The 14,161-nt window shown below is 35.1% G+C and overlaps 2 protein-coding genes across 2 annotated transcripts; both read right to left on the bottom strand.

Moving 5' to 3' along the window:
• Positions 1 to 2,844: 2,844 nt before the first annotated feature.
• LOC143608383 (aspartyl protease AED3-like) lies at positions 2,845 to 5,305 on the bottom strand. Its single transcript, XM_077083430.1, has 3 exons — positions 4,791 to 5,305; positions 3,374 to 3,848; positions 2,845 to 3,293 (listed from the first exon to the last, which is right to left on the bottom strand). Exons 1-3 carry the CDS (start codon positions 5,196 to 5,198, stop codon positions 2,944 to 2,946), a joined length of 1,233 nt encoding a protein of 410 aa, XP_076939545.1. The 5' UTR covers positions 5,199 to 5,305; the 3' UTR covers positions 2,845 to 2,943.
• Positions 5,306 to 6,621: 1,316 nt separating this feature from the next.
• On the bottom strand, positions 6,622 to 10,768 carry LOC143608380 (DUF724 domain-containing protein 2-like). The gene is made up of 6 exons (XM_077083428.1): positions 10,265 to 10,768; positions 9,365 to 9,485; positions 8,428 to 8,528; positions 8,276 to 8,348; positions 8,145 to 8,198; positions 6,622 to 7,377 (listed from the first exon to the last, which is right to left on the bottom strand). The coding sequence occupies exons 1-6, from the start codon at positions 10,736 to 10,738 to the stop codon at positions 6,752 to 6,754; spliced, it is 1,449 nt and encodes a 482-aa protein (XP_076939543.1). The 5' UTR covers positions 10,739 to 10,768; the 3' UTR covers positions 6,622 to 6,751.
• Positions 10,769 to 14,161: the final 3,393 nt, after the last annotated feature.

Below are 14,161 nucleotides of genomic sequence, written 5' to 3'. Positions count from 1 at the left end.
TGAAAAGTTAAAAGTCAAAGAATAAACCCATAAAATAAACAGTTTATGAGAAAATAAGAATTGGTGAGATGCATGCATCGTATGTTTCTAGGGGTCTATTACGTGATACAATTGTTTTCCAGTCTACTTTCCACTGAGTTGTGGTTTGATATGATTATTGTATACATAAGTGGGATATGGCTAAACTTGTGAGTTGTGATGTTGTCACTTTTTACTGGTTAAGTTTTCTGAAAGTTATATATAGAATCTATATAACATGAGTTTGGTCAGGTGGTTATTGAACATAAGTTGACTTATTAGATAAAGAGTATATCTATATTTCATGAATGTTTAGCAACTTTTATATGACGTTACAACCTTTCTTAGTGATTGCTAACTGTTTCCTTTTTCCCTTTTTAAAGTATAACATGCTTAGGAATTATGGGTCAAGTATTTTTGGTTAATTCCTTTGATCTTTGACACGCAAAGCTTCACGCTAGATGTAAGATGATGGTCCTATCACTCTTATCAGAGAATTGAAGATGATGGAAGAAAACTGTTTCGTCAAAGAAGAGGGTTGTTTTTTACACGTGTGAGGTGTGTAGGTGTATAGGCCCCCGTCCAACTAACATAAGGGTCTATATATTTTTTTTATAAAAATACATAAAATTTGAACAAAAGACAATAAAAAATGTTTTTACTTAAAAGATGAAAGTCTACCGTTCATACTATTATTTAAATTAGATACAACTAAAAGAGTATGACATGAAGAAAGACATAATAAATTGATATTCATAGCTATTAAGATGAGATTTTGAAAAGTTAAAAAAATGAAGAGTTGAGTGTTATAAAAAATCATTTTGCTACGATAATGTTCTTTTATTTTTTAATTCTATATTTTTAACAAAAAAAAAGGATTTTGTTAATTCTAATTTTTCCACGCCTGGGAATGTGGGTATTTCTCAAAATTTGGATCTTTTTCTCCTTTTAGGTGGGCCCATCTAAGTTGAAAAGAATTAGATCAAAATTTCGTAGCCCACAAAGATACTCTCTCAACTCTCAAGCCAATATCTAAAAAGAGAGCAAGGGTTAATAATGGCCCATCGCCCATTTGGACTTGATGGGATTTTATATAGGGTCGTCCAAACTGTTCGTCGCTCGAACTCGCTCGCCGCTCGTTTGGAAATTGCTCAGAAAATACTCGCTCGTTTTTCGCTCGATTGTAAACGAGCCGCTCTGCTCGGTTCGGTTTACAAACGAGCCAAGCAACGAGCAAAGGTCTGCTCGGTTTGGTTCGGTTCGGCTCGAATATTTTTAATTTATTTTATATATAATTATATATGAACAAATATATATATATATAGACAAAACACATAAATAAAAGCTTACAATTTTTTTAACCCCTTAAAATTTTTCCTATTTCGTAAATTTTATAGTTTTATTTGTTCTCTTCAAGTTTTTAGAATACTAGTATGTGTTTACATGATCAATTTATCTCACTTCAAACTTACTTTTAATAAAAACTTGCAATCTGTTACACGTTTGTCTAAAAAATACTAATTTATTTATAAAATATATAATTTACAACATTTAAACTTGTTTCTTATTGAAAATTTTAAAGTGAAAAATAATTAAATAATGCTCGAAATCGCTCGATGTTCGATCGAAAAATGCTCGATTCGATTTTGGTTCGTTTCGGTTTTCGCTCGGTTCGAATTTCAGTCGTTCGGTTTGGTTGTAAACGAGCCAAGCAACGAGCAAGCGTTCGCTCGGTTCGGTTTAACTCGTGAACAGCCCTAATTTTATAGGCTTAAAATCTTGTTAAGCTAAATCCTTTTATTTCTGAACAACTTATTCCGAATTAAAATGCTCTTCATTAGGGAAAAGTATTTTCGGTACCGGTACCGAGTGGTACTGAGTTGGTATCGTCGGTATCGAATAGGTACCAAGTTTTTAGTTTTCGGTATCAATATAGTACTGGTACCGGTTTTTCCCAAAATCTGCACGAAATACCAGTACCGAACCGATACTGGTACCGTATTGGTAACAAACTGAACATCACGGTACCAGTACCAAATATTTTGAATTTCGGAATCGGTACCGGTCGGTAGCGGTACCATCCCGAGCTCATCCCTACTTTTCAGCTCGTGGATCCTTTCATTGTCTCCTGTTCGGATTTAATTTGGTATTGCTAGCGCAATCTTCCGAATACATTGTGGCGAGTAAACCTATACTTTCCAAGGATATTTCCACGACCGGTTCAAAATAAAATTTTGAGTAAACCTATACTTTCCAAGGATATTTGCCGATGTTCATGTTTCCCCTACAGCCCTACGTATCCTCCTTGATTCGTTTGGGGATTCCTTTCGTTTAGTTTCTAGCTTGGGTGGTGGTGACTTTAGTTTTGTTCAGTGTTTTTTTCGTTGTTAGTTTATCTTCGTTTTTTGTTGTGTTTCTAGCTTCTTACTAGATTTTTGGTGAAATAAAATCTCTTGATAAAAAAAGGAAAAATGGATTTTAATAATTCAAATTATTATACACTTCCAGTATTATTCCCGACAAACAATCTAACTACTAGTAATCCCAACTTTCGAATTCATTACTAATAACAGTCCCACATTCATATATAGTTAATTTTTTATGACAAACTTTTTACTTTTAAATTATTTTATTTTATACGTATAAATGTGTATTTTCAGAGGAGTGGTGTTTTTACATGTTTTTAGCCAATTCCATTTGAGTAGTCTAATACATAAAACAAAAACAAGATATACTAAATTATATTATTAATCTGAAAAAGCATATAGCAGTCTTAATATAAATAGAAAGCTACCAACGATAACATATGAAAATAAAAACAAGCTAGCCTTGCAAACTTAGAACACCTCCATGTGAACATTCTTACTAAAAGTACACAACATGAGACAAATCTAAACCATGCATATGATATGGGGATCACGTGATTCAAGAGCAGCTTTCAGCCGAGATGCCCACCTTCGAATTCGCCACGTCAAACAGGATCCGATGATTCTGTTGCTGCATATTGGCCACCACGTTTAGCGAAGGCGAAGCCGACATAGCCAAGCAAGTAATGCCACCCGCCGAGCTGTAGATCAGAAAGTTCTCCTGCTTCATTGACAACTCCGCACCCTCGAACATGAAACTCATTGTGGGCACTTGTTTTCCAATTGGGACGGTGTAGCATGTGTCGAACCCTCCAAGCGACGACACCACAGCATGTCGCCCCATTCTCCTTCTGAACTCGTCTCTTACTGCCGTGTATGCTGGTGTCACTAGCCTTGTGAACACCGTCCCTGTTAATTAAAATAATTAATTAATTAAAGGGATCATGACTAAAATGTCCATTTGACCAGTAAAAGAAAAGAGATCATGCCTGAATCAATGATGGTGCCAGCACCATTACTCGGGTTGAGTGCGAAAGCACTAGGTGGGATATTGACAAGCTTAGGTCCGACTTTGATTCCGACTAGCTTAACGTAGTAAAGTGAAGGGTGTCTAGGATTCGAAAGTAATGGTGTGTACTTGATGTTTTTGGGTTGACCGATTGGACCGAGTCTGAGGTTTCCGGAGAAGTTGGGAGACTTGAAGCTAGGGAGGCAGTAGGAAAAGGTGGACTTGTAGAGGGTTTTGGTTTGAGATATGAAGGAGAGTGAGCCGCGACCGAGGCCTAACACGCCTTGTGGTGGAAGGGAGGTTCCTATGGCCTTTTGGATGCAACCAAACGAGTAACCAGTAACCGAGTCGATGGCTAGGGTTATATTGTCTTGAGCCAAGTTAGCGGCGATAGATGAGGCTCCATATGTCATGTTCATCAAGCATGTGGTTCCTAGACAGTTTGTGTTTTGCACCTGAATGTTCAATATATTAGGTTGTTTGATTTGATGTTTGTGAGCATAAATACATGTATATGTTTTGGTAACTCAATAATCATATTGTAATAATGTACAATACTGCAATATCAAAAGGAATTACATTTTTAACTTACATAAAAGAATTAATTAATTTTCTTCTGATGCATAATACAAAAAGACATGCTATTGCTACCCAACTTAGATCTGGGTATTTACTTTTACACATCAACATTCTTTCTAATTATTCTCTTACATAAAAAATTAGTAAATTTTATTTAATGCAATACAAAAAGACATACAAATATGTCACCCAACTTAGGTCTGGCCGGGTATACTAACATAATAACATTTTATACATCAACATTCTTTCCAAGAGAATGATGTTCGAATCAGATTCAATATTGTATCCTTTAAAAAATTAGAAAGTAACTCCTAATCTGATTAAGATATATACTTGTTGAGTTGTTGTATTAAAGTATCACTTAAAGTGTTTGTTCTTTTTTTCTTTCTACTCTTCATTTATGATGCTTAATCAGATTCAATTGTCTATGTAAAATCTAGTTGTAAAAAAATGATGTTAGTTAAATATTATATATATCCCTAGCTACTTGTTAAATTTATTCTTATTGTCTCTTATTTTTTATAGCTGAGTTTGCGAAATTAGATTGGAACAGTGACATGTGTAGAGATCTACAAACGTGAGTCATATTTGTAGCTTTTGTTTTTAAAAGAGTTTAAAAATTATCAATTAAAATAAAAACATACTTTTCAGGGGGGAAAGTAACAAAGATGATAATATCTAGCGGTGGCATGGGCCCTGGAGTCACGAGCGACTCAGATCCATTCATAAATAAAATAAAGTATAGTAATTAATAGTTACAACATTTAATACATAACATACAAATATTGTAATAACTTTACTCTAGTGTATGTACGTACCTGTTTGCATTGAGTAGCACCACATTCAAGAGACTTAAAAGTGGTAGATTTAGCAAACGCAAAAGGTTTATTAGACCCACAGCCGACACAGCCAGTGCATGGGACCATGTTCATGTCGGTACTCGTATCCAAGGCCATAAACAACGTTTGAGCCGGTGTCCCGATCTTAGCCTTGACGACATAAGTCGGGCTTTGTAAAATCTGTCTGCCTGACCCAATGGGAACAAAAGACCTGCCCGCGACTAAGCTCGCGAGGTAGGTGAGGCGGGTGTGGTCCTCAGCTTGCATTTGGAGCACTGTCTCCGCCGAATGAGTGACTCGACTATTGAGAGTCGAGTCACCCGAATGGGCGGAGACGGAAAGGAGGAGGAGGAGGAGGACAAGGAGTAGTGGATGTGGACGCTCCATTAGCGGTGGTGGGATATGGGTATGGGAATAATATGGTGGGGTGGGATGTGCATGTGTTTAGTATATATAGAAATATATAAAAGGTTATGGTCACAAGGGTTTGTCTTCTTGTGTGGAAAAGGAAGGTGAAAGTTAAAACTTAAAAGATTGAAAGCAGGGCAATTATGTTTACTGTTAGGGTCAAATAGTAAGGCCAAAATGAGTTGATGTTGATTGGTCAAGGTATGGAACTAGCTAGATAGTTGTATTAGAATAGTGCGTCAAGACATGTTGCGTCAAGGCAAGTCGTTAAAACTTTGGTCAAATCTAAGCGTTGTCGGTCGCAAGCGATAAGGCGGTAATTCGACGTAAATTCGGTCGGTTTGCATTGCGTGTGTTATTGTACCAGGAATCCGGGACTAAAACAAAAATATTATAACACTAAGGTAGAGAGTGTTGGTAAAAACCTCATTGTTGTCCATCCGGGGCATTGAGACGGGGTGACTCGACGCAAATTCGGTCGGTTTCCGTTACGTTCGTTATGGTATCGGAAATCAAACAAAAAAAACAAAATTGACATTTAGTCAGTTTTCGTTACGTTCGTTAAGTTGCCATAACTAAAACAAAACAGGGTGAGTCTATACGAATTCGGTCAGTTTCCGTCACGTTCGTTACGTACTTGAGCTAAAAAAAAAAAGCTGGCATTCGGTCGGTTTTCATTACATTAGTTTGTAGTACTCACCCCACTGGCCTACCAACAAATGTTACAACATTGCATTAAAGGGAAGGGGGTGGTTCTTCCATGAAGTACCCAAACTTCCCGCTAAAAAGAACCAATGGGTTATACTTCCCTTTTACCCGAATGAACCCAAAATTACACAATTCAATTGTGGCGGTGTTCCCAAACTACCCAATTTCACTTTCCACACAATTGATGATTGTTGTTGGCATACGTTTCGGGTTGGCCAACCCGATTTTACTAACCATTTCATAAGAGACGGTGTTCTCAAACTATCCGATCGGGTACCTCAATGTGCTCCCTTCAACCTTACCCTTGTTCAAATAAGATTTAACAAAAGAATAAATTATAAAATATCATTTTATTTTATTTTATTTTTTTCACCAAAAGATAGAATTGCTGGTAAAGCAAACTTATCATCCTTCCAACTGGTTGATTTAATAGTTCTTTGTGGAGCTAATTCCGGAAATCAACAAACACATTGCATTCTTCCATCTAACCCCACCAAGAATATGCTAGCCTTTTGGAATCAATCGGTACATTTTCCGCAAAATCTCAATTTGCGATCAAAAGAATCATCCTCGTCGGCTCTTTTAGGGTTCGTAAAACATATTTCGAGCTGAGTTTGTTTCAAATTGTCGCGGGATTGCTCGTTTGGGTTTAACTGCACACCAAGTGTTTTGTCGTATTGCCTTTGAGATCAACATTGATGATACAAGGCGAGCTTGATCTGGGTTAATATCGCTAGTGCACACCAATAAACAAGTTTTTTCACATTAGCAGAATGAGCTAAAACTAATACAGATATCATATCTAACAAACCAAAAACAAACAGTTACAAAGGGCTGCCTACAAGTTTCTCAAAAGCATCCTCCCAATCGCCGGAAACAAGATCCAACTTTGATTTCAGCCTCACAATCTCTTCCTCCTTCACTTTCTCCATAGCCGCGTTTTTATCCATCAGTTCTTTCAACGCACGCATCTGCACTTCTAATTCACCCCTCTCTTCCCTTAATAAAGACTTTTCATGGTAGCAAACTTCAAGCTCCTTTTCAACTTCTTTACATGCGTTCTCATACTCGCCCGCTTTAGATTTCAAAGAAAGTAACTCCTTTAACCGACCCCGAATCAAATCCACATCAAAACCATGAGTCTGCAACACACCTAAAGTTTCCAAATGCGCGTTGATCGTGTCAGCAGAATCTTTCGGTCGCAAGCCTTTATCTGAAACCATCTTAACAAGATTTGCATACGTAGTTAAGTGACCGATTGCTAAACCCTCACGGTAATCCTTTCTCATCTTCTTCAATGGTAGGAAGTGTGGCTTTTGAGATGGGTATAATTCAGTCATTGCCCATAGCGGTGACCGCTTGATAAAAGGCCAATCTTTTTGGTAGTCTGTGTCGGTTTCGGGCCCACTTGTGACAGTGGCCTCATTCTTAGAACTTGAGCAGGAACTTCCTGTAAATAATAACCAACAAGCAATAAGACCCATGCGTTGTAGAGCTTTAAACATCGAAACGCTAGCACAAATGTGTATAACTTTAGTGTTGCAGCAAGGGTGTTGATTCGTACAGTAAAAAATGTGTATAACTTTAACGTGCACACATGTACTTAGATGACTTGTGCATTAACACACGAAACTTCGTTTTCAATAAAACTTATACCGAAATATAGATAAAAATAAGTGTCGCAAAGGTATATTTGAAACGTTATATAACATCATATTTTAAAATGTAAAAAAAAACTTAGGACACCTGTTAACTTGTAATTGACTAAATTAAAAGCGAAAAAAAAACCGTTGAAAAAGTTTAGTGAAAATGATAGGTTTAACTAAAGTTGAAGGGCCTATAATGTAACATACAAAATACATTGCAGTACATGTTTGTACATTGAGCTCGAAAAGTTGTTAAAGAGTGAAAAGTAAATTTTCCTCGCAAAGAAACTTTGCAAATTGCAATTTAATATAATATAATATAGGGGTGGGATTCGATACAAATGAAATTAACCTACTATACGTACAAATAACTTGAGTAATTATTATTACTCTACAGTTTTAAACTAAAGTAATTACACTACAAAAAGTTAAGTAGAGCAATACTCTAGTTCAAAAACTGTAGAATGATAGAAATTATTCTAGTTGTTTGTAAGTTAAGTTATTAGTTTTTTGTATTTGATCCGCCTAGCACATATTAACTAAGTGAAGAAACGATATAAAAATAGCTTACTCTTTAAAGAGGATAAAGGCTGCTCATCAATCTCAGTACTGACTTCATGTCCATCTACAAAAACAATAAAACATTCAAACTTATTACTATCCAAATTAAGATGCTGATATGGTTATGTTTCAAAACAGTACCAATTGGTTTATTAACCACAAACTTTTGCGGTCTTGCCCTCTTTCTTCTCCGGTGACTCGCCTCACGAGTTTGCTGTTAACAACAATCACATATTACTCTTTGTTAGTGAGTTGCTTACAATTCAGAGTGCTAAAACAAGTAAACTGCTTACTGTGTTTGTGATTATTGTTTCATGTCCGGCGGAAGATGAATGTTGATGAGATCCGTTTGCTTCCAAAACAGACTCAATGAATTTTGGGTTTCCCTTGCTACCTATACCATCATAAATATATTTACCATAAAGAAAACATGATTATAATTAAAAAAATAGAAATGGGACAGTTTTAGGTAATCCCATACCCAGATGTTACCCCAAACCCGGCCCAGCACCAGTCAGGTTTCTATCGAGTAATTACCCGACGAATATCGGGCAAAACCACATGTTTTGGCATATCGGTTAATTTATTCAAAATACCTGTCGGGTATACCGACCCAAAACCCATCGGGTATCTATCGGGCTTTAATAAAATATAATTAAATAATCATATCGTGTAACTACTAATCAATTACAACAAATGATTAAAAGTAAATAATACCTAAGCAAAATTAAAGGAAATACAGGTCAAAAAACAACATACAGTTTCAAAATTTCTTTATACGTAAATTTACTCTTCATTTTTAAAGTCTCGTCTTTATGGTTTTCTATAGGTTTTGAATTAACTATAGATGAAGAGTTTGAAATTAAATTGATTATGAATTTAGGAGGCGGATACATAGCAAACAGAAATGACAAACTGATTCGAAGTTTTTGTAAGTGGAGAGAATTTAGGACGGTAATTTGAACCAATTTTATATATATTATAAATAGAAAAAGAAAACTATGTCAAGTTACTCGGGTATATAATTGGGTGAAAAGGCCTACGTTATCCGGTAATAATCCGGTCAGGTAATCAAGTATATAAATAATCCCATACCCACAAAAAAAATAAAAGTAGACCCAAACCCGCCCCATACCCTAATGGGATGGACATTTTGGGGGTATTTTTTATTGTCATCCCTAATTATAGATGAAATTTGGAATAATATAATGCTGGTTTTGTCAGACACACCTGTTGAAGATTGGAACCGTTTCCTGCTGTAAGTAAGCGAACCATCCACAGAAGAATTTGAACTCACAGATTTAAGTTGAGCATCATCAGTTATTAAAGCTTCTGACTGCTCACCTGCTGTCTGCATTAACTTTGACTTTCCTAGTCAAACAATCTTGAATAACTTTAAGTTGATTTACAGTGTAAAGTCAATTTACATGGAATGCATATATGAACCCTTTTGCAGTGAAAACATAATCTAGCATACCCCTATTTAAATTTCTTCCATATATGATCAAACTCTGAGTTTTTCCAGCCTCAAAATAATGGTATTATTTGCAGTAACAACATAATCAAAGAATACCCTATTCAATTTCTGCCATATACGACCAAACCTAGTGTTAATTCAGCCACAGAATAACCAAAATCATAGCAACACTTGCAGTAAAAATATGATCTAACAAAACCCTATATATGATCAAACCTTAATGTTCTTTCAGCTGCAAAATCACATTAACAATTTCAGTAAAAACATACTCTAACAAAACCCAACTCAATTTCTAGCATAAATAATCAAACCCTCATATTCTTTAAACTGCAAAATCATACTAACATTTGCAGTAAAATCATAATCTAACAAAACCCTACTCAATTTCCAGCATAAATAATCGAACCCTAATGTTCTTTCAGCTGCAAAATCACATTAACAGTTGCAGTAAAAACATAATCTAACAAAACCAAACTCAATTTCCAGCATAAATAATCAAACCCTAACATTCTTTAAACCGCAAATCACACTAACACTTGGAGTAAAAACATAATCTAACAAAACCGTAATCAATTTCAAACCCTAAACCCCAAAATCACATATAACAATTGCATTAAAATCATAATCCAACTCAAACCAAACCCGAAAGATACCTTCTTTGGCGGAACCATCCACCGAGAACCGACCCAATCAACGTGAAACCTCAGCTTCCGGTTCTCAAACACAAAATCCTCAAGAGGGTTTTCAAACTTAACCACGTATTTCCTAAACCCCTCTTCACTAACCACATCCTTCACCACACCGGGCCGCCACCCGTCTCGGTGGTACGCATCCACAACATCACCCACCTCAAACCCATCAACAACACCATCACCCTCAACAACAACATGAGCCTCCTTTACAATTTTGTCTTGATTACGGCGGATATTACGAGGAGGAATGGGTCGTACGGAACAAGGGTCGACAACCTCGGACAAGACCTTATTATTATTATTATCAACTTCGACAAGCTCATCGTACGACACTAAGTACCCGGATTCAGTTTGGTCGACTAAGGTGGCCACCTGCCAGGCGCCCTGGAAGATTACTTCTACAGTGGAGCCTTTGGTGATTATATCACTGGCCATTGATTGATTCAGGGGTTTTGAAATGAGGGTTTTGAAATGAGGGTTTTGAATCAGTTCATCCAATTGAAGTGAAACTAAACTATTGGGTCTTTGATTGGGTTGTTGTGTTTAAGAGATGGTGATTGAAATTGAAGTGATGCTCAGCGGCGGCGCCATGGCTAAACAAAAATGGTTTAACTCAGGCGGAATGTCTTTAAAAAAGCTTTAACTTTTGAGTAGGATACATAAAGATATAGATATCATGTTGATTGGAGTTTTAAAGGGTTCGTGAAGAATAATAATCAAGTTGTGAATATGTTAATTGGGTTTTGAGTCAGGGTTTAGTAATCGGGTTCATGGGTTTTGAGTCAGGGTTTAGTAATCGGGTTCGGGAATGCCTAAACTCGTCCCAAACATAACACATTGGCATCCCTAGTTGATGAATGTAAGGAGTCAGTTAAACGAGTTAATTGGTTGATTAAATATACTGGTTATTCGTGAATTGACATGTTTAGATAAACAAACAGAAAGGAAGGCCTACTACCGGCTATTGCGATCAATTGGGTTTTTTAAGTAATAAATTAAAGGAGTAGTATATACTAATTAAGGGTTTAATATTAGTTGATTTGGATTAGAGATTAGCTTGGGATGGTACTGGTACCGAAATTTTGAAATATTTGGTACTAGTATCAAAATCGAAATGTTCGGTACGGTACGGTATTTCGTGCAAAATTCAAGAAATGTTGGTATTGTACTGATACCAAAAATTAAAAAACTTGGTACCGATTCGGTATCGACGATACCAAATCGGTACAAAAAACATTCATCCCTAATTTGGATCACCACATCAATAGCATTTCTTTTTCATTTGAAATCTTATTGAAGTCGGGTTTCTTCTCATCTTTCGGTTGTTGACATGTTTTGTTTTTCTTTTAAATAATTTATTGAATTCTCTAACCACCATATTCATAACATATTCATCTTTATCACAACTTTTGAATAAATCATCGTCTTCACTTAAAGCTTTTGAGTGTTCAACTTTAAGAGCTATGAACTTTGTTTTCTTCTTCTTGTGTTTAGAGATTCATCATTTTTTACCATATGATTACTTCATAAATTTTAAATGGATTTTAAGATTCCCATTACATCATTCATTTGAAGAGCATTGAGATCTTTTGATTCTTTAATGGCCTTACCTTAGTTCTTCATTTTGAATGTAATGCTCCTAAGAATTTTATTTTTCAAATTATATATTACTATTTTCATGCAATTAAAAAATTTTATATGATGTTATAGATAAAGAATAAGTTTGTATTACATGTTAACAAATTCTAAATCTAATGTATTCTAATTACTAGTTATTACTTATTAATCAATTTATTTTTACGATTGAAATTAATATGTTATATAAAATATGAATATCCTGTAATGTAATTAAATAATAAAGAAAAAACTATATAATATAACATAAATTTCAATTTGAGAAATGAAGTCAACGACTGTCTGAAATCTATACTATCATTCAACAATTGTTATCTATCGACGTATATATAAGAATAATTATGTAATCTCCAAAGGAAAATATTTCATCTTCATCCTCAACTTTATATCATTACTCTCTTGTTTGTTTTTACATTTTCACACTGTTTGGTAGAAAGCAATAAAATGGAAATGAAAGTGGAATAGAATAAACGATATAGTAAAATAGATCATTATCACAAATTAGCCCTAAACGTTGGAGTTATAGTCATGCACTCATGCTTATTATAATTATAAATGTTAAAAAAAAAGTATAAGACTAAAGGTAGAAAGATATTGTAATCATGTTACTAAAGCTGAAGTCGTATTTGAAACCAACATTTGAAAATCACACTTTTATTTTAAGAATAAATCTTACGCTATCAGATAAAATATTCTGATCCATTTGGAATCACACTTTTATTTTAAGAATAAATCTTACGCTATCAGATAAAATATTCTGATCCATTTGGAATCACACTTTTATTTTAAGAATAAATCTTACGCTATCAGATAAAATATTTTGATCCAATTCAAAAGGAGGCAATTTCCTCTTGCTATTTGTTTTGCAATCAGGGCTAATAAGAGCCAAGGCCAATTACTTTCGAGGGTTAGTTTGTTTCTGATACCGTTGGTTTTTAATCATATCCAGTTTTATATTGCGTTGTGTAGAGTTAAAACCAGAGCTGGAGTCAAACTAATATTTTCGTTATGTAGATGATAAAATTCAAATAAGACTACACATGTTGTACATAAATAAATTTTTAAAGATTTATAATACATTCATCATGTAATATTTTCACTTTATATAACTTGTAATTAATTCAACTTGAGTTAAATGCCATTTTAGTACCTGTGGTTTAGTCAACTACGCAACTTTAGTACATATTTTTTATTTTGTGCAAATTGCTACCTCAGTTTCAAAAATCTTGCTTTTTAGTACCTTTTTTAACCCCGTCAATTTTCATCCGTTAAGTCTGGAGTATTTATGTAGTTTCATTATTTAAATAAGGGGTATTTAAATAATTTAACTATTATATTTTTGTTTTTCTTTTTCTTCCTCTTTTTCTCTCTCCCCGACTTTAAACCCTCAAAAGTAAATCAAATTAAACTAAAACATTGAGCTCAAATTATGAAACTCAAATTAAACCCGTATTTAGGAAACTCAAATTAAACCAAAACATTGAGCTCATCCCTCAAAAGTAAATCAAAATATCAACTAAATCACACCAAAAAAACTAATTTTTCCCATTGAAACATTTCATCATGTCACACCCGGCCCTGAGCGGCGGAAACAGCCGGGCGCGCGCGAGTGGGGATTGATAATTAAGCACGGGCCATTGCAAAACATTCAAAGATTTTCATTGCGCATGAAGAGTTTAATACAAATACATTACATTGTTTAAAAAATTATAAAAACATCCAAGTATAAAAACTGTTGAAGATTTCCACGCCATATCCCCATGCGCGGCGGGAACAACCACGCGCATCGAAGGGATAGAACTAAAATCTTCCAAAAAGCTAGTTTAGATGTTCAGCGTGAGGTGCTCTAAGTGTGACTCCATGCGCTACCTAGTTATCTCCTGAAAGACACGTAAAAATATTTGAATCAGTATAAACTGAGTGAGTTCACAAGTTTTAGTAACTTGATAAATCGTATTGCATCATAATCTTGATACAAATCATTCTGAAACATAATTCTGATAGCATCATTAAACACATGCTTGGTAAAACATAGTTATATCAACATATTCTGATAAAATCGTTCCGCGGGTTACGCGCGAACATTTCTGGGAACTGTGCTCGTCTGTGTAAGTGGCGCTGCCACTACGAGCTAAAATAACGTAATACCGTCCCGCGGGTTACGCGCGGACACTTCTGGAAAACTGTGCTCGTCTGTGTAAGTGGCGCTGCCACTACGAGCGA

The sequence above is a fragment of the Bidens hawaiensis genome, unplaced genomic scaffold (assembly GCF_021521415.1).
Source record: "Bidens hawaiensis isolate Kalapana, Puna unplaced genomic scaffold, B.hawaiensis_p1.1 tig00419365_1, whole genome shotgun sequence".
In the NCBI taxonomy this organism is placed as follows: Eukaryota; Viridiplantae; Streptophyta; class Magnoliopsida; order Asterales; family Asteraceae; genus Bidens; species Bidens hawaiensis.
Note: the sequence above shows the minus strand (reverse complement) of the source record. Positions and strands in the feature narration are given on the sequence as shown.